Source organism: Lepidothrix coronata, unplaced genomic scaffold, assembly GCF_001604755.1.
Source record: "Lepidothrix coronata isolate B3197 unplaced genomic scaffold, Lepidothrix_coronata-1.0 Scaffold76, whole genome shotgun sequence".
NCBI classification, from domain to species: domain Eukaryota; kingdom Metazoa; phylum Chordata; class Aves; order Passeriformes; family Pipridae; genus Lepidothrix; species Lepidothrix coronata.
Window position 1 is genome coordinate 1937756 of NW_016690256.1, and position 25872 is coordinate 1963627.

A 25872-nucleotide genomic window follows, 5' to 3' on the forward strand; every position below is an offset into this window, starting at 1 on the left:
GGCCCTGGTATCAAAGGAGTAAAAAACAATTAGAAAATTAAGTTAGCAATAAAGAGGAAGGCAATTACAGAAAGTTTTCTGAGAGAAGACCTTATTTTTTTTTTTTCCTGACAGCCTTCATGTTTGATCGAAAAATGGAATGTTTTGGGCTGGCAGCATTTCAGAAAAAGTGCTACAAACTGACAAGCCCTTGACACACTTTAAAAATGCATTGGTTGTATAATCCTCAGGCATCTTGGAGTAACAAGGAAAGAAATAAAAGAAAAAAAAAGAAAAAAAAGGAAAAGAATCCAGTGTTTGTTTTCAAAACTCACGGTAGAAAAGTAATACTGAATATTCATCATATGCACAGGGTTCTTTGGTACACACAAAGTTTAATTGTCATTTAGCTTTGAGGTCACACCACACAGCTGCATATGTGTATTCACTTTCTACAACCCCATTTTAAAACTAGGCAGGACTTCATCTGAGTTATAAACAGCAATAATAGAAAGAAAGGCAGCTAAGCACTTCTAATTGCAAATATCTTTTTTTTTCATCCTTTCTCAAATAGGACCATATCTGATACAGTCCTGGAAAGTTTCTCCTGGCCTGCAGGCAGCAATACATAGCAATAAACAGAGAACAGCCAGTATTTGAGTGGGAGCTTACCTCATTTCATCCCACTTTAGCAGTTGATAAAGAACAGGAATGACTTATGGCTGTCTTTAGTTTCCCAGTTCCTACCAAGCAGTAAGTCTGTGGCGCACTAGAAATACCTTTTTTTCCTGCCAAGTACACATACTCCACAGACCTTGCTGCACTGACATGTCTTCGTCATTAATTTCTGAGGGAGCTCAGCCAGGCAGGGCAAGCACCAGTAACAGCCTTCTGGTTCCTTCTGGGACCATGTACAGAGGAGCTGTGTATGCTACGACCACACTTTGGATCACCATAATTGAGGCAGCACTCAACTGCACGGCATGAAACTGATTCGGTTTTGCAGTGGGCAGCAGAGTTGTACTCGAGTTGTAAACCCCACCTTAAAAGAGTAGTGGATAGATAATCTTTTTGCCTAGAATAGGCAGAACCTTGTGCAAATCAGTGTTTTTAGCAGACTTGCATCTCAGAATAAGAAAACCTGCCAGAACCCTGGGAGAAAAAGGTTAGATCATGAATGGATTAGTCCTAATATGGAGGTCAGTTCAAGTCCACTGATGTTACTGTAGTGAAAGAAATGCTGCTGCCCCCACCCTCCACTCCAGGGAGGACCCAGGGACCGTCTAGACACAGGTTCAGTGTGTGGACATGCTAGGGTTTTTTTTTTGTCTGATCACCTTGCTCACCTGTGACAGCTTAATCTCTGGCTTTGATGCCACAAAAGCACCTGCTCTGCCTGGTGAAAAAGGGAGAAAGAAGAGGCAGAAGAAGCAGCCTGTAATTATACACGCTAAAGCAGAACATCAAACTACAAATAAACACCAGAAAAGGCAAATTAGTTATCATTTTAACTGTTTGCCCATTTGAAAGTTGATTGGGAATTTAAATATAATGGATTTTCTTATTTTATTTCAACCTTATACAGCCCTATTACTATCAGGATTTCTATTTTTTATGGCCATCCAGTTTCTCACCTGACCTACACATTGTAACATCAATTTGCAGGACACTAGATGAACTCAACTTCTCTGTCCTTTTTTTTTTTTTTTTTGCCAGTTCCTAATAGTGGAAATAATAATATTTAGCTGTGTGATGTGTAGATATTGAATTATTTCAGGTTTGTAAAATCTTTTACCCTTTGAATATTAAAACTCTCACATGTACCAAGCACTCAGACAGAAAAGCTGTTGGTATACAAGATCTGATGCTTCTGAAAACTGGCATTTCTTGCAGTGAAGACAACTCTGAGAAGGTCACTTAAAATTTTTTGGTCTTCTTCACCTCCTTTCAATGACTTACAGGGCTGAAGAGCTCTCCAAGATATCACCATCCATTCAGTACCAGCTTATATCTTCCAGTACAGGTTGGATGTGCTATGGGGCAATGTTTGTGGACTCTAGCAGCTCACCCATATCTTTCTGGGAGTGGCTACTCCAAATTGGACCAAATTGTTCAACTGACACCTTCTTGATTCCTTGGTGCTGTAATGTTCTACAGATTTAAATACCCGAAAGAAAGAGATTTTAAAGTCGAGTTTCTCTATACTAAAAATTATGGAGCTATGAAGATAATAGAATTTTCATGTTGCTTTTAATTACCTGTTTAATTTCCTGTTATTCTACTCTAATTGGAACATTATCTGGATATTCTAATAGCGTCTTAATCACCATGGAATTAGTATTGTTATTTTAATAATAATTACATTTAATAATCATTACAATAATCAAAGTAATAGTTTCCAGGAAGCTTTCACCATTTTTTTTAAAGTTTTTAAATAGGAGAACAAGTTCCACACCATTTAAATTATAACATGTTTTTCTGCACACACACAGGCTAGGCAGACAAGTATTCTGTGTATCACCTTTCAGAGAAAGTTGGCAGAAAAAATAAGTTGTCAGTGGACAAAAGCCAGGCAAAATAACTGAAAGGTGATATTTATGTTTAACTTATGGAATCGCATTTCATTATGATTTCCAACCTTGCAGCGTGCTGTGGGAAAAAACGGACGCCACTGATGTCCTTCTAAAATTTGGATGCTTCCACAATTGTAGTGAACAGGGTTTCTTTTCCCCTACCTTCAAGACAAAGTACTGTACATCAAGCTGTACACACACATCCTTCTCACTCTGCTCACAAAATTAACTCACATAATTACTAGAAACCGTTTGAATTGTTCCGTGTATCAAGCATCTTACCTTAAAAACCCCCAAGTTTATAGTTGCAACAAATGAATACATATTATCTGTCCACCTCCTAAAAACCGCCAGAAGCAGTTTCACTGTGAAGTAAACAGTATGCATTCAATCATGCATAGAGGTGTATAGTGCTAAACTGGCTTAAGTACTCTGCAGTAAAAAAAAAAATATCAAATTTTATAGTGAGATAATGATCATGTATGAAATAATGCTCTGAAAAATAAGTCTTTGAGTACAGCTTTTCACTTTCTAAAAGCAAGCAATTAGGACTTTGCTCTTGCAAAGCCATCTGCAGAACAGCATCGTCTCAGTAAGGAGGTAATTTCAGAGCCTACACAGGATCATGAAAATGCTCATATTCTTGCACCTTTCCAAAACAAGCAAGGGAAAAGGCAGTCCTCAGTTATTTTTTAAAATTAATCCAATTATACTGCGCTAACAGCTTCATCAGTGGTAGGGATGATGATACACTGATGAAAGTGCAGCAGGGTTAAGGAGATATTTTTTATTAGACAGAAACAGCTGAAATAAGTGTGTAGCTTTTGTGCACAAGGATTCTTTTTTTCAATTCAGTTTTCCCTAAAATTAGTTCTTTGTGAAGCACTCCAGGCATGTAATCTTTATGTTCTTGCCTGTAAAGTGGATGGCTGATTACTACTCAGGTCATGGTCAGCTCCTAAATTAGACAACTGAATAACAACCACCCCTGGAATTTTTGCTCCTAAGATTATTTTCAGCCAGTTCATTTCCTCACATCACTACACCATACAGTCACACACCACTTCTGCTTGAACAGTGACAAGTCAAAGGGACCAGGATTGGGACAGGCCAGAAATAAAGGCTTTATTTGTCATTATTTGCCAAAATTTTGTTTATAAGTGTTCAACTCATGGTGAGATTATCCTCACATCTGCTGTCACGGAAGGAAAATCTGCCTTTTCCCCCATGCAATTCTTGTTGGCTGTGCCAATCTCTGTGAGCAACGAGCCCTGAATCCTTCGCTGAACTGATTCAGCTCACCAATCCAGCAGAAAGCTATTCACCTTCTGGAGAATTTTCATGGTTTATTTTTGAGGGAGTTTCCCCCTCATGACAGTGATTTCAATTACCTTACAAAAGAGGTCAGTACACACCATAGCTATCAGGAGGTTACTACACCAACCACTTCCCTTGGGGACAATAAACCACCACACTGACTTGGTCCCTCCTTGCCTGACTCTCCTCAGCCTCAGGAACCTTGTAAAACACTGATAAACTACAATTTGGGGAGGTCTTATAAACTTTTTGATAACAATTTGGCTTCAAGAGAACAGGTAACAGCTTACCTGAGCATAACAATAAAGGGCAAGTCTGTCACCAAACACAGAAGATGCCCTATGAGTCTGACAAGCAGAGTAATATTAATTTAAGGCTGTATTTCACTGACAAATCCAGGTATGTCATTGCTTGTGAGCTGGGAAGACTTTTTTTTCCATTGAAGTAGTTAGCTCAGAATTGCTATTGGAGAGAAAGCACAGGGACTGCCTTTATTTTACACAGGTAAAATAAATTACAGCTAAGGACCAGAACTGGATTGAACTCAATAGGCCTGACTGAACCATCTCTGCCTGTTCTCAGTGACCATTGTACAAGCTCATTATGTAAAATACACCTCTATTTTCAATTATCTATTGTGACTCCAAGGCAATTAGAGAAACCCATATGTTTCTGCACAATGACAGTCTGCAGTGGCTACAAATTGAAACTGAAAACTGAGGCTCAAAGCATTGCAAAATGCAAAGAGGCAGGATCATCCAACCAGTGTCATGGGGATGAGATGGAGATACCACAGACCTTTTCTGCTCTTGCAAATAAAACAGGAATAACTGTAACACAGACCTCCTTCTTCTAGGGTCACTGGAAATGTTTGGGTTGCTCTCTGAAAAGGGGGATGCTGCATAGCCGCATTTCATTAGAGAGGCTTGATCAGGAATGGCAAGGTGCATGCACTTCTATGGCATGTCCAGCAAAATGTAGCTGCCTTTGCGAAAAAACAGCCTAGAGCTCTGTTTTTTAATATCATAACCCTATTAGACAACACAGTCTTAGTGAATTGAAGCCGCGTTTATTTTTTTGTCTGTGAAATGGAGGAAATTCTGCTTTCTCAACCAAGTCAGTGCTTTAGGATCCTTAAAAGACAGTCCCAAAACAAGTGCAATGTGGTTTTTATCTCTTCGCTAGTCTGAATAAGAACATCTATTAGTTGGTTGCTCTAAGAGTCAGCAGCAAAGTGTCAAATTAATCCTTCCCCAAAAGGCTGAGAAGACAGAATAAAAGCAAAGTGACTGTGGTAAAATAATGTATTACTTAAACCAGTTAAAATTTACTGATATAATTCCTAATCCCCTGATTTAAATCAATTACAAAAAAAATGGACACATAGTTTAAACCTAGTTTAGCTCATAAGTGAGTTATTTAAAGCTGCACTGTTGAAATCTGTGATGAGCATCTACATGTAGATTTATACTAGTTTAACAAAATTCGTTTAAAATTTATATCCTTAGTTAAGCTAGTGCATCATTTTCATAGCCAACATTTTCATACTATATGCATTTATTGTTCCCTGGAAAGGGTTTTTTTTAATATATAATTCTTTTTTTAAATTAGGGTATATTTACTCATCAGCAAGTATTTTAGACTTCTTGATTGCACATATGGGGATGTGAAAGTAGGCACATTTTGCATCTGGAGAGACAGTAGCAGAAGAACCACTTCCCTCCACACCCAGCTGTGCACTCGGAGGCTACACTCAGAGTCTCACAGTTTGGTGGAGACGTCTCTGCCTTAGACAACACCTGTCCCCTGCAAACATTCTGGTTGTTGGATGTGCAGGATTTTGCAGATCACTGAAGTTTCCACTTTCAGGGGGGGATTTTCCATGCTTTTTGTTGACTGCTGCTGTGTACAAAGGGTCTCAAAGATGGTACAGGTTTTTGGGTTACACCCCGAGCAGGACTGCTGCCGCATGGCTTCCCGGCTGTGACATGAGGCTGCTTCAGAAACTCTGAGTGACTTTGTGCCGCTAAACCCATGGCGAACAAGAACCCTCATCCTCCACAGCAGCAAGACCTGCAGTGACCCTGGGGACCAGCCTCGTCCGGCTGCCCCTCTGCGGGGAACCTCGCGAGTGCCCAGGCTTGAGGCTGGGTAGCGGGACAGGGGATCAGGGCAGGAGGCTGCCCTTTGAGGGAAGGATGCCTTTCGGGGAGATAGATGGGCTTTGGGGAAGAAGATGCCCTTGGGGCAGGAGGACTCCCGTCGGAGAGGACAACTTTTGGGGCGGGAGATGCTTTTCGGTGAGGAGGATGCCCTTTGCGAGGCAGGATGCCCTTTGGAGACGTGGGCGCCCTTCGCAGCAGAGGACGCCGTTCGGAATGAACACCCTCCGGGGTGGAGGAGGCCCTGCCCCTCCCGGCGGAGCGCAGCCGGCCCGGGGCGGGCTCGGCCCCGGGGGCGGGGAGGTGGCGGGGCGGGGAGGTGGCGGCGTCCGAGCCCACTTCAGCGGAGGCGGCGGCTGCGGGAGGGGTGCAATGGCGGGGTGGGCGCTGGGGGCCGTGGCGCTGGTGCTGCTGGCGGCGCCGCCCGCGGCCGTGGTGGCCGACACGCCGGCCAATTGCTCCTTCGCCGACCTGCTGGGCAGCTGGGAGCTCCGCGTCTGGCGGGCCGGCGGCCGCCACGGCAACTGCTCGCAGGCGGGTGAGACCGCGGCGGCCCTGGCCAGTTCCCCTTCCCCGCGGAGCCCCGGGTGCCCACAGCCGCTCCGGGAGGGGGAGAGGGTGTTCCGGGGAGCCCGAGGAGATGTGGGTGGGGGGGCAGCGGCGGCTCCGTGCCGGGAGAGCCCAGAGCCGGCACAGGAGGCGGGTTCCTGCATGGAAGTGCGTCTGACCACTTCTGTTTGTTTCGGTTAGGGCTCGACTAGGCCTCTTGATGAGCCCCACGGCTCTTGCCTGCTCACTGCCCCTCACAGGTGCCTCCCTGCCCAGCTCAGCCTGCCCGGGCAATGGTTGTGACCAGGAGGAGAGCGTGGCTGTGCTGGGCGACACACCTGGCACCTCCCGGGAAGCCACCGGCTGCCAGAGCTGGCTGTCGGGGGAACCTGACAGCATCCAGAGAGGTGGAAGTACCGCGCCCCGTGGAAATACCCGCGAGGAGATAATAGTAGCGAGGAGTTACTATTTAGCTTTTAATCTCTTGCACACAGTAATCATGCTGTAATGATTGTATTTCTTATAGGGCCTGTGGAGAAAAAGGTGCTCGTCAACCTTCAGAAGTTAGATGTGGCTCAAGATAGTCTGGGCAACTATGGTTTCTTCACTTTGATTTACAATCAAGGCTTTGAAATTGTGATAAATGACTACAAGTGGTTTGCATTTTTTAAGGTGAGTTAACTTGGTGTGTACTAGATCACTGGCTGTTGCTAAAATGGCTTATAGTTAGGCTTCTCTTCAGTCCCTGAGTGGCATGGTGGGTCAGTTGGGACACTTATTATATTTGATTCTAAGATTTGCCTAGATTACTAGACAAAGAATTTTTTTAACATAAGGAAATAGTTATCAGTGCCTGGGTAGGGAGTAATGCCCATACTGGGCATTATCTGAAAAAAATTACAGATACTGCTGCTTTCCTTTCTTGGCATGCTTGAAACAATTGTAGGCCTTCATGAAGCTAACTCTCTTAGTAGCCAGAATTTTTTTCTTTTTTTTTTTTTTTTTTTTTACTTTTCTTGACACTGTGGACCCAAGTGAAATAGCAAACACCATTCCTTTTATCTTTCCTTAAAGATGTTCTCTAATGCATGGAAATTTTGGAGCCTTCTGTTCTCCTTGCTGAAGGATTTATAGGATTCTTTAAATTTTATTTCAGAATACTGCTTTAATATCTCAGGAACCTTTATGCTGCCTATAATTATTCATCAGGAGTAATACTGTTTTTTCCAGTCCCTGTTAATGACTTCATACCAAGCTGAAAACAGTGATGGCAGACAGGGGGTAGACAGGAGAAAACTCTCTTGTTAAAGGAGTGCTCTGCTGCTGTCCCAGTGAGTGGCATTGTGAGTCTGAAGGGTGGTTTGAAGTAATCTCTGCAGGATAACTTTGCTACCTGGGAGACAGATATGTTTTGCAATAGTTGGTGAATGCAGTCCTGGGCAGGAACAGTGAACATGTTTCTTGTTTTTTTCAGGAAGCATGATCTTGTGTCTGGCTTCAGATGAGTCAGCAGTAAACACCTAGGCCTTGTCCAAGCACAAAATCACTGAACCTTCACTAGTAGAAGGAGGGTGAAGAAATTACTTTTGCTTTACATCATCTTTCTAGATGCCATCATAGATGGTTTATTTTACAGTAGCTGTTTTAAAGTCAGTGTTTTCAGATGTTAAGAAAAGTGATAATCCGCTCTCCCAGGAGAATTGTAATCCTTACTGAACAGAAGTGATGTATAAGGCTTGAATTTAACTGCAAGTTCCTTGCAGCTTTCTGTGTGTCAATTTGAGCTCATATAAGGTAAAGGACTGTGTAGGCTGTTTAACATAACTAATGGGGGGTTATTTACGTGCTCATTGTTGTAGGTCAGCCCCAGTGTGTAGATAGGGGTTACCCTGATAAGTAGAAAAGCTCCAATCAGCCACTTGCTTGTTCCCTCCCGGTGGGACAGGGGAGAGAATTGGAAGAAGTGCAAAAACTCATGGATTGAGATAAAGGTACTTTAACAGGTAAAGCAAAAGCTGTGTAGGCAAGCAAAGCACAAGAAGGAATTCGTTCACTACTTGTCACCAGTAAGCAGGTCTTTAGCAATTTCCATGAAGTGGGTCTTCATCCTGCGTGACTGTTACACAAGAAGGCAGATGTCATGATTCTGAATGTTCCTCTTTTTTCCTTCTTTCCTCAACTGTTGTTTCTGTATGTGATATTGTACGGCATGGAATATCCCTTTGGTCAGTTGGGGTCAGCTGTCCAGGCTGTGTCCCCTCCCAGTTTCTTGTGCACCCCCAGCCTACTTGCTTGCAGGGCTCTCTGAGGAGCAGGTGAGGCCTTGATGCTGTGTAAGTGCTGCTCAGCAATAACTAAAACACCTCTGAATTATCAACACTGTTTTCTTCACAAGTTAAAAATGTGGCACTATATCAGCTGCTATAAATAACTGTCAAGACTAGTGCGCTCTTATAACTGTAAATTTTTAAAATAAGAATGCAGTTTTTAAAAATAAGACAGGGTCTTATACTTGTGAGAGAGAAATACCTGATTGACATTCTCATCTGTATAAGACAGTGAAACTAAATTGCTGCTATGTGCACTTCTCATAGCTTTGGCAGGTGATACACCAAAAACTGTATGGACACTGAAAGGTAGTCTAATTGGGCAGAATTGTTTTGAAACTTCTTAGGCAGGGACACATCTATGAGCCTACCTACAGTGGGAGGGCCTCCCTCAAAAGTAGCAGGAATTGCTGCCTCTGTGAGGACAGTGGAACACTATGCTATAGAATTTCCATGAACTCAGGCTTGAGGTGTTGTGTCTGGCAGGTAGAATTCAGCAGTTGTTGAACTCTTTTGAGGAGAATATAGTTGAACTAGCAGACTGGGAATCCTTAGGCTGATATTTTACACTGAAATACAGAGTGGCTTTACAAGCCGGTATGCTGAGCAGTGAAACAGGTGCTGATTATCAAATTAGTTCTTGTATGTGAGCAGTGCAATCATAGAAACAGTGTGGCCTGCTCTGGAACATAAATGGATCTGTTAGGAGCCAACTTGAAGACAGTTGAGAGTCAGAGAAGGCTCTGCTTCTGCTTGGGATGTACCTTGTGAAATACATCCCAGAACATGAGCACTAAGTCAAGTAATCAAAAAGTGTTGATTTCTTGTATTGCATTGTTCGCAAGAGTAATCTTAAAACAATATACCAAAACTTTTATAGAATAATTTAGGTTGGAAGGAACTTTTGGTGGTCATCTGATTCACCTTGTTGCTCAAAACAGGGCCAGTCAAATCATGTATCTGTCTTAGCCGTTTGTGAGCAAATGCATTAATTGTTAGTTTTGCAGTCACCTTTGGTACTGAGAAATGGCAAGCTTGTTTGGCTCATTGTTCAGTAGTCGGGAATTCATCAGCAAGACATCTTTAATTTAAAGACTTCTTTTCTTAGACATTATAGAGAGGATTAGAGCCAAATTCGGTTACCATCTATTAGTTTTCCTGCTCTAAAGGAAACAATAGATTACCAAGATGCATGTAAAATGTCTGAGAAGGCTGAGGAAATACCACAACACTTAGTAATTGCATTTTTTTGCTGCAGATAACTACTTGATGTTATTGGGCAACAACATGCAATGCTGTCTATCTCCAAAATTCTTTCTTCACAACCATCAGTGGGGACTTGGAGGGAGGAAGTGGTTCCTTACAAACTGTTTGACTTTGTGACATATTTAGCTGTGCATATCTGTTTACTTTTAATCCAGTAAATACTGCATTACATATGAAATAGAAATACAAAATGTCTAGTCCTGGTAGAAACTAGAAATGTGGTTTTATCTTTCAAAAGCAACTAATTCTTTTGTAAGACGATTTTCATCATCTTCTACCCTAAAATTTCTAGGGAATAAGTAATATATTCCATTCAATGCAGGCTTCAGAGTTTTTTGAACAATGTTTGCCTATTGTTTAAAATACTCCTACCATTTGCACATGAAAGTAACATAAACATAGCAGACTTCATTTACTTAGTGTTGGTCATACTTGAGAAGCCTTTGGAGTAAAAAGGGTAAACTATAATACTAACTGGCAAGGGCCTTCCTCCCTGGAAATGCAATAAGAGGAAAGCGTAAAAGCAATCTCATAGTATATTGCTTAGCCTTGATCACTGTTGAGTATTTGAAAAGTCATAAGACAAAGTCCCTTTGGAATTCATGGAAGGGAAGAATTTTCTTTGCTGGTAGTCTCTTGCTCTACAACAAGAAAGAACTAATATGTTTGATATGGAGTAATTTGCTGTTGTTTTTGCTACTTGGTAAAATTACTTAATTCACTCTGAAGTAACCTTAGAGTGTGAACATGGTTCTGGAGTTACTGCTTGATTGTGGAATAATTTCTTGGTTCATGGAGCGGGTTGTGGTATTGGAACAGCCATAATACAGAAAACCTTGCATATCTCTTTCCATAGTAATGGGTTTGGGCTTGTCAAGCAAGTGTTTATTGCTTAAAGGCTGCTCATCAGTTTCAAATTCTTTTTATGTTGCACTAAAGTTATGTGGCTAAAACCTCATCATGGTGATAGGACAGAAGAAACGTCCTTTTTATATACTATGGTCCTGTAACTTGTATTCTGTAATGCTCCTGTTCTGACATTGAAGAGAGATGGAGTTGCCTGGCACAATGAAGAGCAGTATTTAAGCCGCTAGTGTAGTCTGTGTGTTTCAGGCATAGAAGTGCCACTGGTGCTAGTTGAACTTCTGGTGTATTTCTGCTTCATGTTAAAAAATTAAGCTATTAATTACTGACTAGAATGCTGTGAGCTTGCCTTAAGTGGTGGCTTTATCGGAGCTACTGTACTGTGTATATATAGACACAGCCTGTTGGATGATGCATGTGTCAGTGAGTTTTTAAGCTTTTTGTTCCTATGGCTTGCTAAACAGACACCCACTAAGACTTTCGTGGGGCTTCACTACCATTACAAGTTAGTTGTTCTTTGACTTGGGGCCTGTAGGGAAATGATTATATACAGCAAAGGAGTGGATTGAGTGAGCTTATCTTTGCATTTTTTTCCTCAGTTTGCTTTAGTATCTTAAGTAAAGAAACTCTAACAGTGTTTTATTTCTAACTGTCGTTGTATTACTGTTCTCTTAAGTTTTCCAGGTTAAATGCAACATCCTACTGTATTCTTGCATTCTGCTTCTGACAAGTCATAGTTATTCTTCTTGCTGTTTGTTTGCAGCGCAGAGTAACTTGTTTGTTTTACAGGAATGCTCTTGTTTAATGTGTGCTGCTGAAACATCCCTATACTGAACTTGGATATGAATTTAGTCTACTGACTTAGCAGAAGCTTGAGCACGTGCTTCTGCTGGATGATACAAGGATTCTTTAGGGCTATGCAATATATGAGGCTTTAAAGTTTTTATTTTTTCCCCGAAGGATGGCAAAAGAAATAGAAACAACATAACATAAAAAGATAAAGTGAGGCTGAAAGGAAAGTTGAGGCTAACTAATTTCAATTACTTATAGCTTTAAGGTATTTATTGCTGAGACTACCACTTTGAGGGAAACAGTGTTGTAAGGTTCTTGCTGTTTGTACCTCAAGCTAACTGGTACTAATTCTGACTTCTGAGATGTCCTTTAGCAAAAACCACAAGTCTGGCATTTTTTCATTTTGAAACAGTATAATCACTTCAGCAAAAAGAAAGAAGTAGATAATAGAATATTCCACCACTCAAGTTACTAGTCTTTTCCAGACTGATTCGGTGATATCTTTGTCACATCCTTTTCTCTCTTCCCCAATGCTCCCAAATTTGGTTAAAATCAAGGACTACTGTTCTGAAATAACCAGTCTCGATATGTGACAGTAGTTTATGTTTAAATTTTGAGATATGAAAAAAAACCCCTGAATTCATTTCATTTCATGTGCTAAAGTAGAAGTGCTAGAGCTGCTAATGCTATTTAATCATTCTGCATATCACTTGAAAGTCAACTTTTAACCTCTCTTAGTTGGGCTCCCTTAACTGGCAGTGTGCAACTGCTGCTTCCCTAAAGTGTAAATCTGAAAGCACAGGTCTCAGAATTTGAGAATGTTCTCTAGAGTAAAGAAAATGCCCCTATAGTTGATACTTGCTTGCATTTTATATCAGGTAGCAAGATGCAGTACTTTGTTCTGCTACCATAATCTTCTGTATTTTTGTACAGTAGGGCATCTGCAAGTCTGCAACTCTGTTCTAATTCAGTGTGTGCTTCCTGTATTAAAATGCATAGCCACACTTGTAAATTTGGTAACAAATGAGTGATAAGTCTTTCCACCAGGCTTAATCACAGAATATGCCAAGTTGGAAGGGACACACAAGGATCATTGAGTCCAAATCCTGGCCCTGCACAGGACCATCCCAAAGAGTCGCACCATGTGCCTGAGAGTATTGTTCAAATGATTCTTGAATTGTCAGGCTTGGTGCTGTGACCACTTCCCTGGGGAGCCTGTTCCAATGTCCAGTGACCATCTGGGTGAAGAACCTTTCTCTAATATCCAACCTAAACCTCCCCTGACACAAATTCAGGCCATTCCTTTGGGTCCTGTCCCTGGTCACCAGAGAGAAGAGATCAGTGCCTGCTCCTCCTCTTCCCCTCATGAGGAAGTTGTACATGAGACCTGCAATGAGGTCTCCTCTCAGTCACCTCTTCTCCAGGATGAACAGACCAAGTGACCTCAGCCGCTCCTCATACGGCTTCCCCTCAAGGCCCTTCACCATATTCATTGCCCTCCTTAGGATGGGATGCTCTGTAAGAGCTTAATATCTTTCCTATATTGTGGTGCCCAAAAACTGCACACAATGTTCAAGGTGAGGCCACCACAATGCAGAGCAGAGCAGGACAATTCCCTCCCTCAACCGGCTGGCAATACTCTGCCTGATGCCCCTCAGGACATGGTTGGCCCTCCTGGCTGCCGGGGCACTGCTGACTCATATTCAACTTGCTGTCAACCAGGACCCCCAGCTCCCTTTCTTTGGCACTGCTTTCCAGCATCTCATTGCCCAGTCTGTACGTACATCCAGGGTTGCCCCATCCCAGGTGCAGAATCTGGCACTTCCCCTTGTTGAACTTCCTATGGTTGGTGATTGCCCAGTCCTCTAAGTGTATAGGGTAGTCCCACCCCCTAGAACTCAAGTTGGCTTCTTGCCCAAGCACTGCTTAAGTTGAGAACATTAGATGTAAAAGGGGATGGGTGGGCAGTCTGTGTTTGTAGCACTGCTGAATCCCTGTTAAAATAACGTTTCCAATAAGGTCTCCATCCTTTTGTGCTTTCCCCTTAGTGAGATTAAAGATTTAAAGAAAGCTTTAAACAATTATGTTTTTTTACCAGGACTAGAAGTGAATATGCAGATAGATTGTCATGATGACCAACACAGGAAAGATGCTATTAAAAGTATACTGCACCAAAAACCTTACCTGGGGTTCAAGTATCTGACAGCAGTCTTCGAAGTCTAGATACATGAAGCCCTTTAAGGTTAATGTTGTTGGAGTGGCTTGGCTAAATTCTGGCATTAGGCAAAGTCGCGTGAGTTGTCAGGCTTGAGAAAAATATGCATTCGAAATAGAATTAAAGCTTAAACCTCAGAATTTGAACTGTTGAATATATTTGGTGCCTTTTTGCAGGAGTTGTCTTAGACTGGTCAGATCACTGGATGCAGTTTATTTAATGCTGCGGATGTGAGCACTGGCTGATGAAGTTACCATGTGGTATGGTTGCAGTGGTCTCTTATTAACTCAGAAATGAAAGCCATCATCTTAGGTCTGCAGAGAAAATGCATGCAGCAGTTGTCCAGCAGTTGCTGGTGATCAGAGCTGTCTGACTGTTGTCCTCCATGAAGGATGCTGTTACAGGATGGGTTCTGTGGATGTTTTAGGTGCTGTGCTGGAAGCTTCTTTGGGGTCTGATGTTAAAATTCACATCCATCTGAGTCAGCTGTTGTTCATGCAGTGGTGCTGTGTCCCTGTATGATTGTTATTTGGGCAGGCATACACATAGTCAGTCCTCTAAAATCATTACACTGGCACAGTCAGATTTTCCAGATCGAATCTCTCAGACCTTCACTGGTAGCAGTAAGAAATGCTACCTGTGGTTTTAGAAATAATGTACTGACTTGGTGATGTACCTTCTGGTAGTAAGCAGTGGATGTCATTGTCATGGCACCTATGACAATGCTACCCCATTTTATTTCTTCTAACGTGTGGCTCATTGGGTAATTAACTGGCTTGTAGAAATGAAGCACAAATATTGGAGTTTTTTTAAAGGTTTCTCTGTCACTTCGCTGCGTCAGTGGCTCTCAATTACAAGTCAGAGGGGGAAAGGCAAATTGGGACTTTTCGGGTATATTTTCATTTCCTAGCTGACTGTGCTTCTTTGAGGTTAAATTCTCTTTATCCAGGTATCATTTGATATGCTATGGTCTCAAAGTCTCTGTGTCCCCATTTTAAAGTCAGTTCAGTAGTAGCTTATAGTCTGCCAGTCTACAAAAAGTTAGCTACAGAGGATTTGAATTGCCTAATTTTAGGCTTCTACACAGACTGTCTGAAATTGGCTTTTGTGTCTTGAGGCATTGCCACTGACTGTCCTCTTACCCCCTTCCTAGTTTCGCTGATATGTATGAACTGAAAGAACAGTCTAAGAAACTTGCTAAATTCACTTTCCCAAAAGATAAGTTGCACAAATGTTGTGAATGCTATTCTGGTTTATCTACATCTTTAAAAAAGCAATGAATTTAATCTCCTGGAAAAGGACAGGGATTTTTAGGAGAGAAAAACAAAACAGGAAAAAAAAGGCATTTTGTTGTTTTAATTGCTAGTTATCAGATGTCTTCATGGAAAAAAAAGGCAACGAGTTAAGTCCTAAATCTAATTTAATTTTAATTTAATTCAGTATAACTGTATACTAGGCAGGATCTGTGTCTGATTGTTGCAGGAAGTGGGCCTGTTCCTCTGATCTTCACGTATTTAGATTGAAGGCCTGTGTTTATTGAGAATAGCTGTACTTGGTCTTGTTATAATCTGTGGCAACTTTTACATAAAAAAGACAGGTATTAATTTAATGCTGTCGTGTAGAGCCAATAAAGTGATTGGCTCTAAAGTAAATTATAGATGTAAAGTCACTAACCTGTTGCTTTTGGGTGTCTGGATTTCTAGCACTCCTGTTGTGAAGAGGGTATTTCTCAAATAGTTTCTGGACCTTGCCCTTGCTATGTGGCCAAGTGTAGTTATATCCTATATTGCACAGTCTTGCACAGTAAGAGAGGATGAATAGAGCAAGGCAACAGGTCAACTTCCTAGTGCCCCCATGCTGCTCCAGTCAGCAAACTTGCTTGCCTTGCTAGACAAGCAGGAGTGTAGATATGAAGCCTCTGCAACCTCCAGACTGGGGACAAAGCAAATTCCTGTTCTAAAACAGAGAATTAGCCTTTAATTTTATTCCTTTGATTGATAAATTTAATTATTTCACTACATGTTCTCCTTCGAATTTCCCACAAAACCTGTACAGAGTCACAATCCCCCTGTTTCTTTAATTACTCATTTCCATCTTGGGGCATTTCCGTCACCAAAAACCACCACTTTCTTCAGTAAAGAAGCTGAGCAAGCATTTTGTTGAAACGTAATTCCAAAATCCCTGTACTGTTGTACATGTGCAACTCCAATGAGATTTAAGGAAGTATTTTTGGACTAGGAAACTTGGATTCTATTTTTGTGATTAGAAGAGTAAAGTTAAAGCTTTTGTTGCATGGGATTTTCAAGCTTCTTTGTAGTTTAATACAAAACAGGCTCTAACCTTAAGAGATGAGTAATGAGTAAAGAGCCACACGCCCCCTGCCCCACCCTGAGACATTCTGCTGTCAAAGAATTGCTAATTCAGAAAACTTAGGTAGCTGGGTAAAGTGTTAGTGCTAACTGTTGTATGAAGACACATTTTACTGAATACGTAACATTATTACTCTTCAGTACTAAAATGAAGACTTGTGTGAACAGGGAAGTGTTAGGACTCAGGACTTGAGACCTTAGTAACACTTTCCTCACTGCCAACTTTAAATGAGTTGTTCTCAATGGATCATCATTTCATACTGTTTCATTTGATAGTTCACGTGAAGTTGTTTCTTGATGCTGTACCATCACAGCTCAAGCTTTAAGCAGTTGCAGGAAGTCTCATCTTTGGTTCTGACTTGTAAAACAAAAACAGTACATAAATTACACACAAATAAATATAGAAATAGTACATGTTTCTCTGAGAGGTTACTGGATGAGAGAAACTTGCTATCCTTCCTGTGTTTGAGTCCTAGTTTCTCAAACTTTTGAAATAGTCCAGAGTTAGCTTGACTAATCACATATGTGGAGCAACAAACCTCAGGGCCTTGAAGAGAAGGGTAAGTACTAAGAGGTCTTTTGCATCTTGCTGAGAAAGTAACTGTTGAACCCAAACAACTAGCACCTGTTAGTTGATACTGATATTAATGCATGCTTTGTTGCTAATAGTGCAAGTCACAACCTGATTGTCTTCTGCAGTGATTTGATAAGTATCAGTTTCATTTATCTGCTTAACCTCTGGAGTATATGTTTGGTCACTTCCTCTGAAACACAGGCAAGAAGCAACTGAGTGGGTAGGAAACTGCTGTTAGGCTAACAAATGCATCTGCTCAACACCAGCATAACTTCTTCACATTACAGTACAAAAAGGAAGGCGAGAATGTAACCAGCTACTGTAATGAGACTCTACCAGGATGGGTACATGATGTACTTGGCCACAATTGGGCTTGTTTCATTGGACAGAAGATTACTTCATCTCCTTCAGATGTTCACATAAACGAGCTGCCTCTCCAGAAGCCCAGGGGAAGGTAAGCAACAGATAAGTGAGCTTTTACTGGAATAAAATGTTTCATAACTGTCCTTCAGGTTTTAACTAAAACCATAAGGACCAATTCCATTACTGAGGGCAAAGTTAATACCAGTTATAATGTTGGAAATAAAACCTGAATGCACTAAAACAGAGGAGCGTGTGCCTGTCACGTCAGAGTTTCTCCTGTGGCAAAGCTCAGTTACAAAACTGGCATGTCTAAGCAAGATGATTATATCTAGTCAGTCTCAAGTTTAAGGAACCTTGCCTTGATCCAATATTTCCATGTTTTTTTATCAGTACCTACCACAAGACACTTCCAGAGTTAGTCTTTTACATGTTGAGTTTAGAGAACACCTTTATTTTTCAATCTGTCCTTTTCTTACTGTTTTATTTGGTTGCTTTTGTTTGCAGACTTTCAGGCAGGCGTTATGTGCACAACTCTGATTTCGTAAATGCTATCAATGCTCATCAGAAGTCGTGGAGAGCGACAAGATACAAGGAGTATGAGCATTTTGCCCTGGAAGAACTAACTAGAAGAGCTGGGGGTCTCTATTCCAGAGCTTCAAGGTAGTTGAAACAAAACAAAACCTTTTGTTTTGCCATAAACCTCGCTGCTGCCAAGACTCTGCTTATATTTGTCCTGGCGCTTTCTAGCTGTGTTTTGGCTTGTGGGTCAGATGTTTAATCAAGTTTCAGGGCCTTCCAGCTCATAGTCATGGAGTGCCAACATAGTTTTCATTTGAATGATTATTCTGAGCATCTGTCATCTCAAGCAGTTGAGACAAATAGAGCAACCTACCCTTTAATCTTGCCCAGTAGCTCGCTGCTGAATTCATACGTGCAGGGAAGAAGTGGGACAGTCCTGGTTGTCATCTCACTCTCGTGTCTGCTCATCAGCTGCTTGCCACAGTCAGGAGTTTCTGCTTGTACTTTGTCCTGGTTCTGCTAGTTCATAATTGCAATTAAAAAGCAGTGAACTGCATTCTGCCATTAAACATAAATATTAATGATTTCTGAGGGAATTCCCTGATTACTTTGATAATTTGCCATGCCTTCAACAGGATGCTCTAGCAGGAGTAGTGTCTCACTGAAGAAGCATGAAAGCAGCCCCAAGAATGCCTTCAGGGTCTTGCAGATCACTGAGCAGAGAGCAGTAATGGGGATTTGTACATCATCCTCTAGATTAATTTGCAAACTAGAGTTCTTTGATCTAAAGATTCTCTTCTTTACAGCTTTCTACCTTCTTGGCATTTTTGCTTTTTTCGCTCTTGGTATTCCTGTGAGTAGGAATGCTCCTTAGTTTTCCAAACTGTGGCAGTTGTGTGTTGTAGAAGAAGGTCCTACTCTACAATAAAATTGCTAATTTGTGTGGGATAATTATGCAGATTATCATGGTTTCATCATATAGACAGAACTCACCTTGTAGATCATCTTCAAATACAGTAAATTACTTGGTAACAATAACCTGTTGCACCCATACAGTGCCATGATGGTATTTGGTTGGCCCTCTCCTGCTTTCAAAACAGATTCCAGTGTCTGGTATTTGTGAATGGCACCTAAGGACAAGCATTGGGTTGTGTGAAAGCTAAATACAGAAAGCTCTTGGCTTGCTGATGTATGAGCATCACTTGGCTGCAAGTGGTAAATGAGGAAAGTAACATTCAATACTTCTTCAATAGTCACAGTAAAAACTTGCTCCAGAGAAGTTTCTGAGACAAGTGGTACTACATCTAGTGAAGTGTTGATGTAAGCCATGTCTGTCTGCAGTTAAACAATCTGTAGCTGCTGTCAGTGCATGCTGCCAAGACAAGGTGCCTCCTGCAGTCAGATATTCTACATACCTCGTGATAGCAGAGGTGTAAAATATCTGCTGCAGAACTGTGTTGCAGTGACCCTCAGCACTTCAGATGAGCACAAAGGTATTTGACCTCAGCAGCTTGTAGATGTGAAGGAAACGTCCCTGTTTGACAATCCAGAAGCCACTCTGGCAGTTACTCTCACAGCACCTGAGCTGGAACCGAGGCCCCTTTGCAGCTACAGACCCCTTTGCAGCTACAGACCCCACACTCACGCAGTCAGACCAGGTTTCCTTCCTGGCTTCACTCCAGGTTTCCCATAGCAGAGTCTCAGATGTCCAGATACGTAAAATAATTTAATCTTGATGCAATAACTAAATAACAAAATAACAGCTTAAGCTGGTACTTCTGTGGAGGGGCCCCAAACAAAGAAACCCTGGGGCTTTTATCCACTCACAGGCTAAGCGGTGAAAATCTGGACTCCTCAGCTCCTGCCGTGTCTCTGAGTGTCCGGTGTGGCCGCAGGTCCCCAGGTCCTTGGTTATGCAAAGGGTTGGCAGTTCACAGCCTCTCATCTAGGCCACTCAGAACTCAATCTGCAGCTGGCACTGCAGCTTGCAAACTGAGCTTCCTGTACTGAATGTGTATTCCTCAGCAGTGGATAGTTCATAATATAGTTCCGTCAGGGAGCATATTTGAGTAGGTCTTGCATCCTGCTGAAACTAATCTCTTCAGATTGACACCCACTCAGTTTAGATGGAGGCTACTTCAAATTGCATAGTGTGAAGTCCAACTAGTAGAAACCAAAAGATGAAAACTGAGTGTTATGTAATTGTTTCCTTGTCTAGAGCATGGTATGTTTCTCAAAATCATTTTCTCCTCTTTAGACCAAAGCCTGCACCTCTAACACCTGAATTACTAAAAAAAGTTTCAAGCTTGCCAGAATCCTGGGACTGGAGAAATGTGAATGGTGTTAATTATGTCAGCCCTATTCGGAATCAAGGTAAAAATGAATAAAAGCTCTGAATGAAATGCTCTAGTGTTCTTTTGATGTACTTCATAGTTTGCTGTTAGCAAGAAGTGTCTTACAGTTGACAGATTGCACCTTTACTATGAATAACCTGTAGAAACTGTTTGGAGTCCTGGCTACCAACAGTGCTGAAATAGGTGATGGTACTGGCTTATCCAGACAGCAGTGTAGCTTGCTGGAGTGAAGGCCAATTACCACAGAACCCTGTATAAAGACAGCTCTCAAGTTTTGTCCAATCCATCTCAGCCACAGTTTTCTGTACACTCAGTGAACTGATGTACATCAAACTCTTTCCCTAATTCTTGCTGATGGCAAATTATCATGCAGATTTAATGAATAAACCCATGAAAATTGCTTATATTGCCTCCAAGTCTTGCCACCCTGATAAATTTAGGAGTTACTTAAATGGTTAGTTGCAAGAGGAGGCATTAGTCTCTGTTAAAATTGTGGACACTGATAAATATAGAATACTGATAAAACTGTTCCCTGTGATAGGGAATTATTTAGCTTAAAGTAGAATAAAAAGGATACCATGCTGGTATATGTGTATTCTGTAGGAAGTACTTTTATAGCACTGTGGTGTGAGAGACCTGAATAAGATGGTTAGACCTGAATTAATGGAAGCTAGAAGTGGACTCAATTAATGTGTCCCTTGCCTGAACTACCATTTCCAAATAAACTTGCATCTTCTGGTAGTTATCTAGTTATAACTTTTTGGGGAAGGGAACATAACATTAGCATGGTGGGGAAGGAGTTACTTAAATCACTGATCCCTCATTTATGGGTTAGTTATTCTGCCAGCTGGGCTCCTGGTAGCAGAAGAAGCTTAGGAAGGCTTGTGGGAGTTCTACCTTGCAAGCTGATACATTGCATCACTGGAAGATGGCAACAGGAAATTATATGGTCCTGTGTAGGTGTGAGTCCTCTACTTTCTCCTGGTGTGAACTGTGAATATACCAAAGGCTCTTTTAGCTGCCAGACAATTGAACACTTAGTTCCAAACTTACCCTTTCTCCAGTATGTTGCTTCAGAGTTTCTCTAAATGAGAGCTACTCTGTTGTTTCCAATAATAAAGCTTCCTACACTTTTCCTGTAATCTAAAAGTCCATGCTGAGTATGTTAAATGTCTGTGGAATATTCATTCTGCTCTATCAAATTAGTATTTTAGCTTTCAGGCTTTAAAAAGAAAAATAAACAAACAAAAAACCCCCACACAAACAAAACCTCCAAAAGAGGTCAGTCTGTGAGCCTCATAAATACCACTGGGGTAGCAGGAGAGAAATTTAGCAGCCAATCCAATGGACTGAAATGGTTGTGTGAATTGCATTTTTTACATTTTTGCACACAAGATGCAACAAAGTGTTCCGTGTGGCCCATCTAAGATGCTGTGACTGTATAGTGAGTGGGTGGCATCTTTCACTGCTTCACTTTGCCCTGCTGGGCAAAGGAGTGTTCATGTTCAGGCTGATTTTGCCCCTTCTCTTCAGAGATACATCTGAGTGAAGGTGCAATTTCACAAAATCTTGCTTTTGTAATAACTGTGCTTTTATACACCCACACAGTTCAAGAGAAGGTATTTTGTTTTGTTCCTCAGGCCTCCCTTGTTTTCATAGCTCTGCAATATTTGACTTTCCTGCTGTCAGGAAACAAAAGGAAATCATGGACCTTGGTGACAATCAGTAGATAAAATAGGACCCCATCCAAGTAATTGTTCTTCCCTGTGATGCTTGTCATTCCACTTCTAAAGGTTTTTATATGTGAAAGGAAGTGAAGAGGCCTAAAGCTAGAGGCAATACTAAATTCTGATGCAAAAGTAAGGAGACTTAACTCTCTGCTGGGAAACCAAAGGGAAGTTAAGGTGCCTCTGAAAAGCCAGCGTACAATTACAAGCCCTTGTAAAGCAAGGGGAGCTGGGATGAATTCTCTATATCAAACTTGCTATTTATACTGCTAGTCTCTAAAAGTTGGTTGTTTTAGGGGTAGCTGGAGAGGTGGAATATTTTTTCAATTGGAGATTACAGGACTAAATCCATTGGTAGGTTGAAATAAGAACAATAATGTCAGCATTCACTTCAAATAGTTCATTGCCACTTAGCATATGTACTCCATAAAGGGTTGTTGTCTGAGGCAGTAGGCTGAGACTTCTCTGCCCTGGTAATGCGGTCCCTGTAGGTTCATTCTGAAGGAATAGCATAATAGGATAGCTCTTAAAAGGTACTGCTGAAAAAACACTGAAGAGGAGTATGCTGTCTCTTATTCTTGCGTAAGCTCTGTGTTCCTTCAGAAGTTGTTAGAAGTGGGTTTTTTTAATTGCGTGCTTAAAAGCTAAATGTAGATATAAAGTTTCTGCTCCATTGGTTTTTAACTTCTAATCACATCTGGTAGGTTTTGACTCAGTGGACTCTAGGAATTAGTTGTACCTGACTGTAGGTGACTAGGCTTGTTTGTGTTACTGACTGCTCTGCATGGTTCCGTTTTCTCCCCTTCTTAGGCTCATGTGGCAGCTGTTACGCGTTTTCCTCCATGGGCATGCTGGAAGCAAGAATACGTATCCTTACAAACAATACTCAGAAACCGATCTTTAGTCCGCAGCAGGTTGTGTCTTGCAGCCAGTATTCTCAGGGTAAGTGTGCTGGTATTTACAATGACAGCTTTCAAGTTTTGATAATGCTGCAGAAGGAGAGTGTATATTAAAAACTTCTGTGCCTTCCCCATCGCACACAATTTAGCTTTTTCATAAAGTTTTTGCCAGGCTATATGTTATAGTACTTTTTTATTTTTTTAAAGATTGCAGGAAAAAATTCCAGAGTTGTCAGACCACTTCTTTGTGGGATGGATGATGGGATTGAATAAGGAGCAGGTGGCCTCATGCTTGGGATGTTACTGGATTTTAGGTAGATCTACCTGTGACATGGGGAATATCTAAGGAGTAGGGCTCAAAATCTAGCTAAATTGCAATGCATTCCTAGAAAGAATGGAACTAAATATTCTTCCAGTAGCATATTTAGAGGGAGGAGGAGCATACAAGGAGGGGGAGATGAGCAAAAGCAATGACTCAGGCTTTCTGGAGGACTGTATGCTTATTAGTCAGGTCTTTGTACTGCATGTAACTAACTGCTCTTCCTGATGGGGATTGTCAGGAGCAATTGAATGAGAAAGGGGTCTATGTATTAACGTTCCCAGTATAGTTCCCACAAGTGGGAATTTTGCCTTGTGTGTTACAGAAAGCTAGCTACAGCTAACTAGAATATTAGGATTGTCTGGGTCTCTGCAGTGCATGTTCAATAGTATATCTGAAAGTATTCCAAAAGATATAAGTAGGAGAGGCTCCCACCTCAAATAACTCTCCAAGGTAATAAGCACATATTCTTTTTGTTTAGGCTGTGATGGTGGCTTCCCATATCTCATTGCTGGAAAGTATGTGCAAGACTTCGGTGTGGTGGAAGAGGACTGCTTCCCTTACACAGCCCAAGATTCTCCATGCCTTTTCAAACGCAGCTGTTACCACTACTACACTTCGGAGTACCACTACGTTGGTGGTTTCTATGGAGGCTGCAATGAAGCCCTGATGAAACTTGAGCTTGTTCAGCATGGGCCAATGGCTGTTGCCTTTGAGGTTTATAATGATTTCATGCTTTATAAAGAGGGGATCTACCATCATACTGGGCTGCAAGATGACTCAAATCCTTTTGAATTGACCAATCATGCTGTCTTGCTGGTGGGCTATGGTGCAGACCCAGAAAGTGGTGAGAAATTCTGGATTGTGAAGAACAGCTGGGGCACCTCATGGGGAGAAGATGGTTACTTCAGAATCCGCCGTGGCACTGATGAATGTGCAATTGAAAGCATTGCAGTGGCTGCAACTCCTATTGCAAAATTATAAATGTAGAGGTCTTCATCCAGTGCCTTGTCCTGAGCCATACGAACATACCAATTGTTGAAGACTATGCTTAAAATCTGTCCCCTAGCTTGAACAGGACAGCTTTAATGAATTTTTCCAGAACAGAGCAGTTTCCCTATGTGAGAGGATGAACACTGTTCATTCTGCTCTATGCACTGAAGGCTTCCTCTCGAGTCTGATGGTAGATGACATAGAATGGCTGTTTTGGTAGCAGTGGTGATTAGTTATTCATCACTAGATATACATCTTCAGTTACCAGTTGCATTTTTTTCCATGGACAATCTTGACCTTCAGAGCTCAGAGGGAAGCGTCTGCTGTGGTAATCTGTAACTGCTTTGAAAGGACACTGTAGTGCCTTACTTCTCAGAAATCAGGAAGTCACTGCAATTTAGAACAAATGTGTGGATTGGGGAGGGAATGGGCAATTACACTGATTAAAAGGAAATTTTAAAGCTTTAAGTGTCCTGTAAAAACTGCATGTCAAACCCTTATGACAATAGAAATCAAGTCTATGTTTCAGGCTGTTACTGAATGTTCCAGTTCTGGATTTTATTGCTGTGCTTTGCAATTGATCATTTCAGAGTTCAATAAAAATTACCCCACTCCTATAGGAGTTAGTTCTTGTGGAAGAAATTGCTTCTTTGCTGACCTGTCTCTGTAAGCTTCTTGTCAAGAACTTTTTGCTTCAGCAGGATATAAACTGATGGGAAAGGAAGATGAGAGAAGAGAGGAACTAATAATCTTACAGCTGAAGCTGAGATACCACAACAGCTCTGAGCAAGTTGTCCAGGCTGTGGATATGGGACAATTCATTGAGTAAATTTGCTAATTCCCCAGTAATCTTGCTTTAGACTTTTCTGTTAATCTGTTGCCCTATTTCTTTCAAATACACAAGGTAGAAAAATAGAGTTGAGGGGGAGAATTGCAACACTTGGAATTAACCATTTCTGAGCTGCAACACAGTTCTTGGTTAACACAGCACTGGTCTTTGCTGTTCTCCACCTGAGTAAACAAGAGTGGCATAAAACCCCTGTTTCATGGGTAGAAGTTGACTTCTTTAGTAACCTGTTAAAATGTGACCAAAGCATTTCTATGCAACATACAGTCTTATAAGTGGGTTTTTTTAGGTGTAGGGAAGTTTATAAAATACAGAAAAATGGAAAAGTCGTCTGTAATCAAAATATCTCATTTAAATTACAGGGGAAAACTCCCTTTTACTACAGTAGCAGAATTTCACGGGAACTCCGTAACGCTAGTTTGCTCAAGTTGAGGGGCAGGGGAAGGATAGCTTCATAGCCTTGGCATTCTTCAACCCCCTGCCAAAAAATATCAAGACAATATTGGAAATTTAGAACTTGTGTTTTTCCAGAATTGGAACAAGGACTTCCAAAATAGCTCATATTCTGCATTGGATTGTTTTAGCTGAGGGAATTGGGGGGCAGGGGAAGACCAGGGCACTTGTTCTTTCCCACTTGTATTATTTGGTGTTACTGGAAAACTTGAGAGGCCCGTTGAGAAGTAAATTCCTTGCAGAAGACAGTTGTCTTTGTGTAGGTGACCTGCAGGTTTGTCCTACTACCTGTGGGGTCGCTGTGGTTTCACTACACAGATAATGCATTTTGAATATCCTGTGCATTTGGAAGTGTCAGTTCTTAATAAGCAGGTATTTTCATGAAGTTATGGCTTTGTTTGTGCTAGGTTC

The 25872-nt window shown here is 41.4% G+C and overlaps 1 protein-coding gene across 3 annotated transcripts; it reads left to right on the forward strand.

Moving 5' to 3' along the window:
- The first annotated feature begins 6067 nt into the window (after positions 1-6067).
- Positions 6068-24780, forward strand: CTSC (cathepsin C). Of its 3 annotated transcripts, none has more exons than XM_017819729.1 (7): positions 6068-6169; positions 7107-7252; positions 17275-17441; positions 17855-18010; positions 20127-20242; positions 22761-22892; positions 23650-24780. In XM_017819729.1, the coding sequence occupies exons 1-7, from the start codon at positions 6106-6108 to the stop codon at positions 24150-24152; spliced, it is 1284 nt and encodes a 427-aa protein (XP_017675218.1). In that variant the 5' UTR covers positions 6068-6105; the 3' UTR covers positions 24153-24780. The 3 variants fall into 3 exon arrangements, with proteins under 3 accessions (XP_017675218.1, XP_017675220.1, XP_017675219.1); XM_017819731.1 differs by lacking the exon at positions 6068-6169 and adding an exon at positions 6389-6569; XM_017819730.1 differs by lacking the exon at positions 6068-6169 and adding an exon at positions 6786-6840.
- Positions 24781-25872: the final 1092 nt, after the last annotated feature.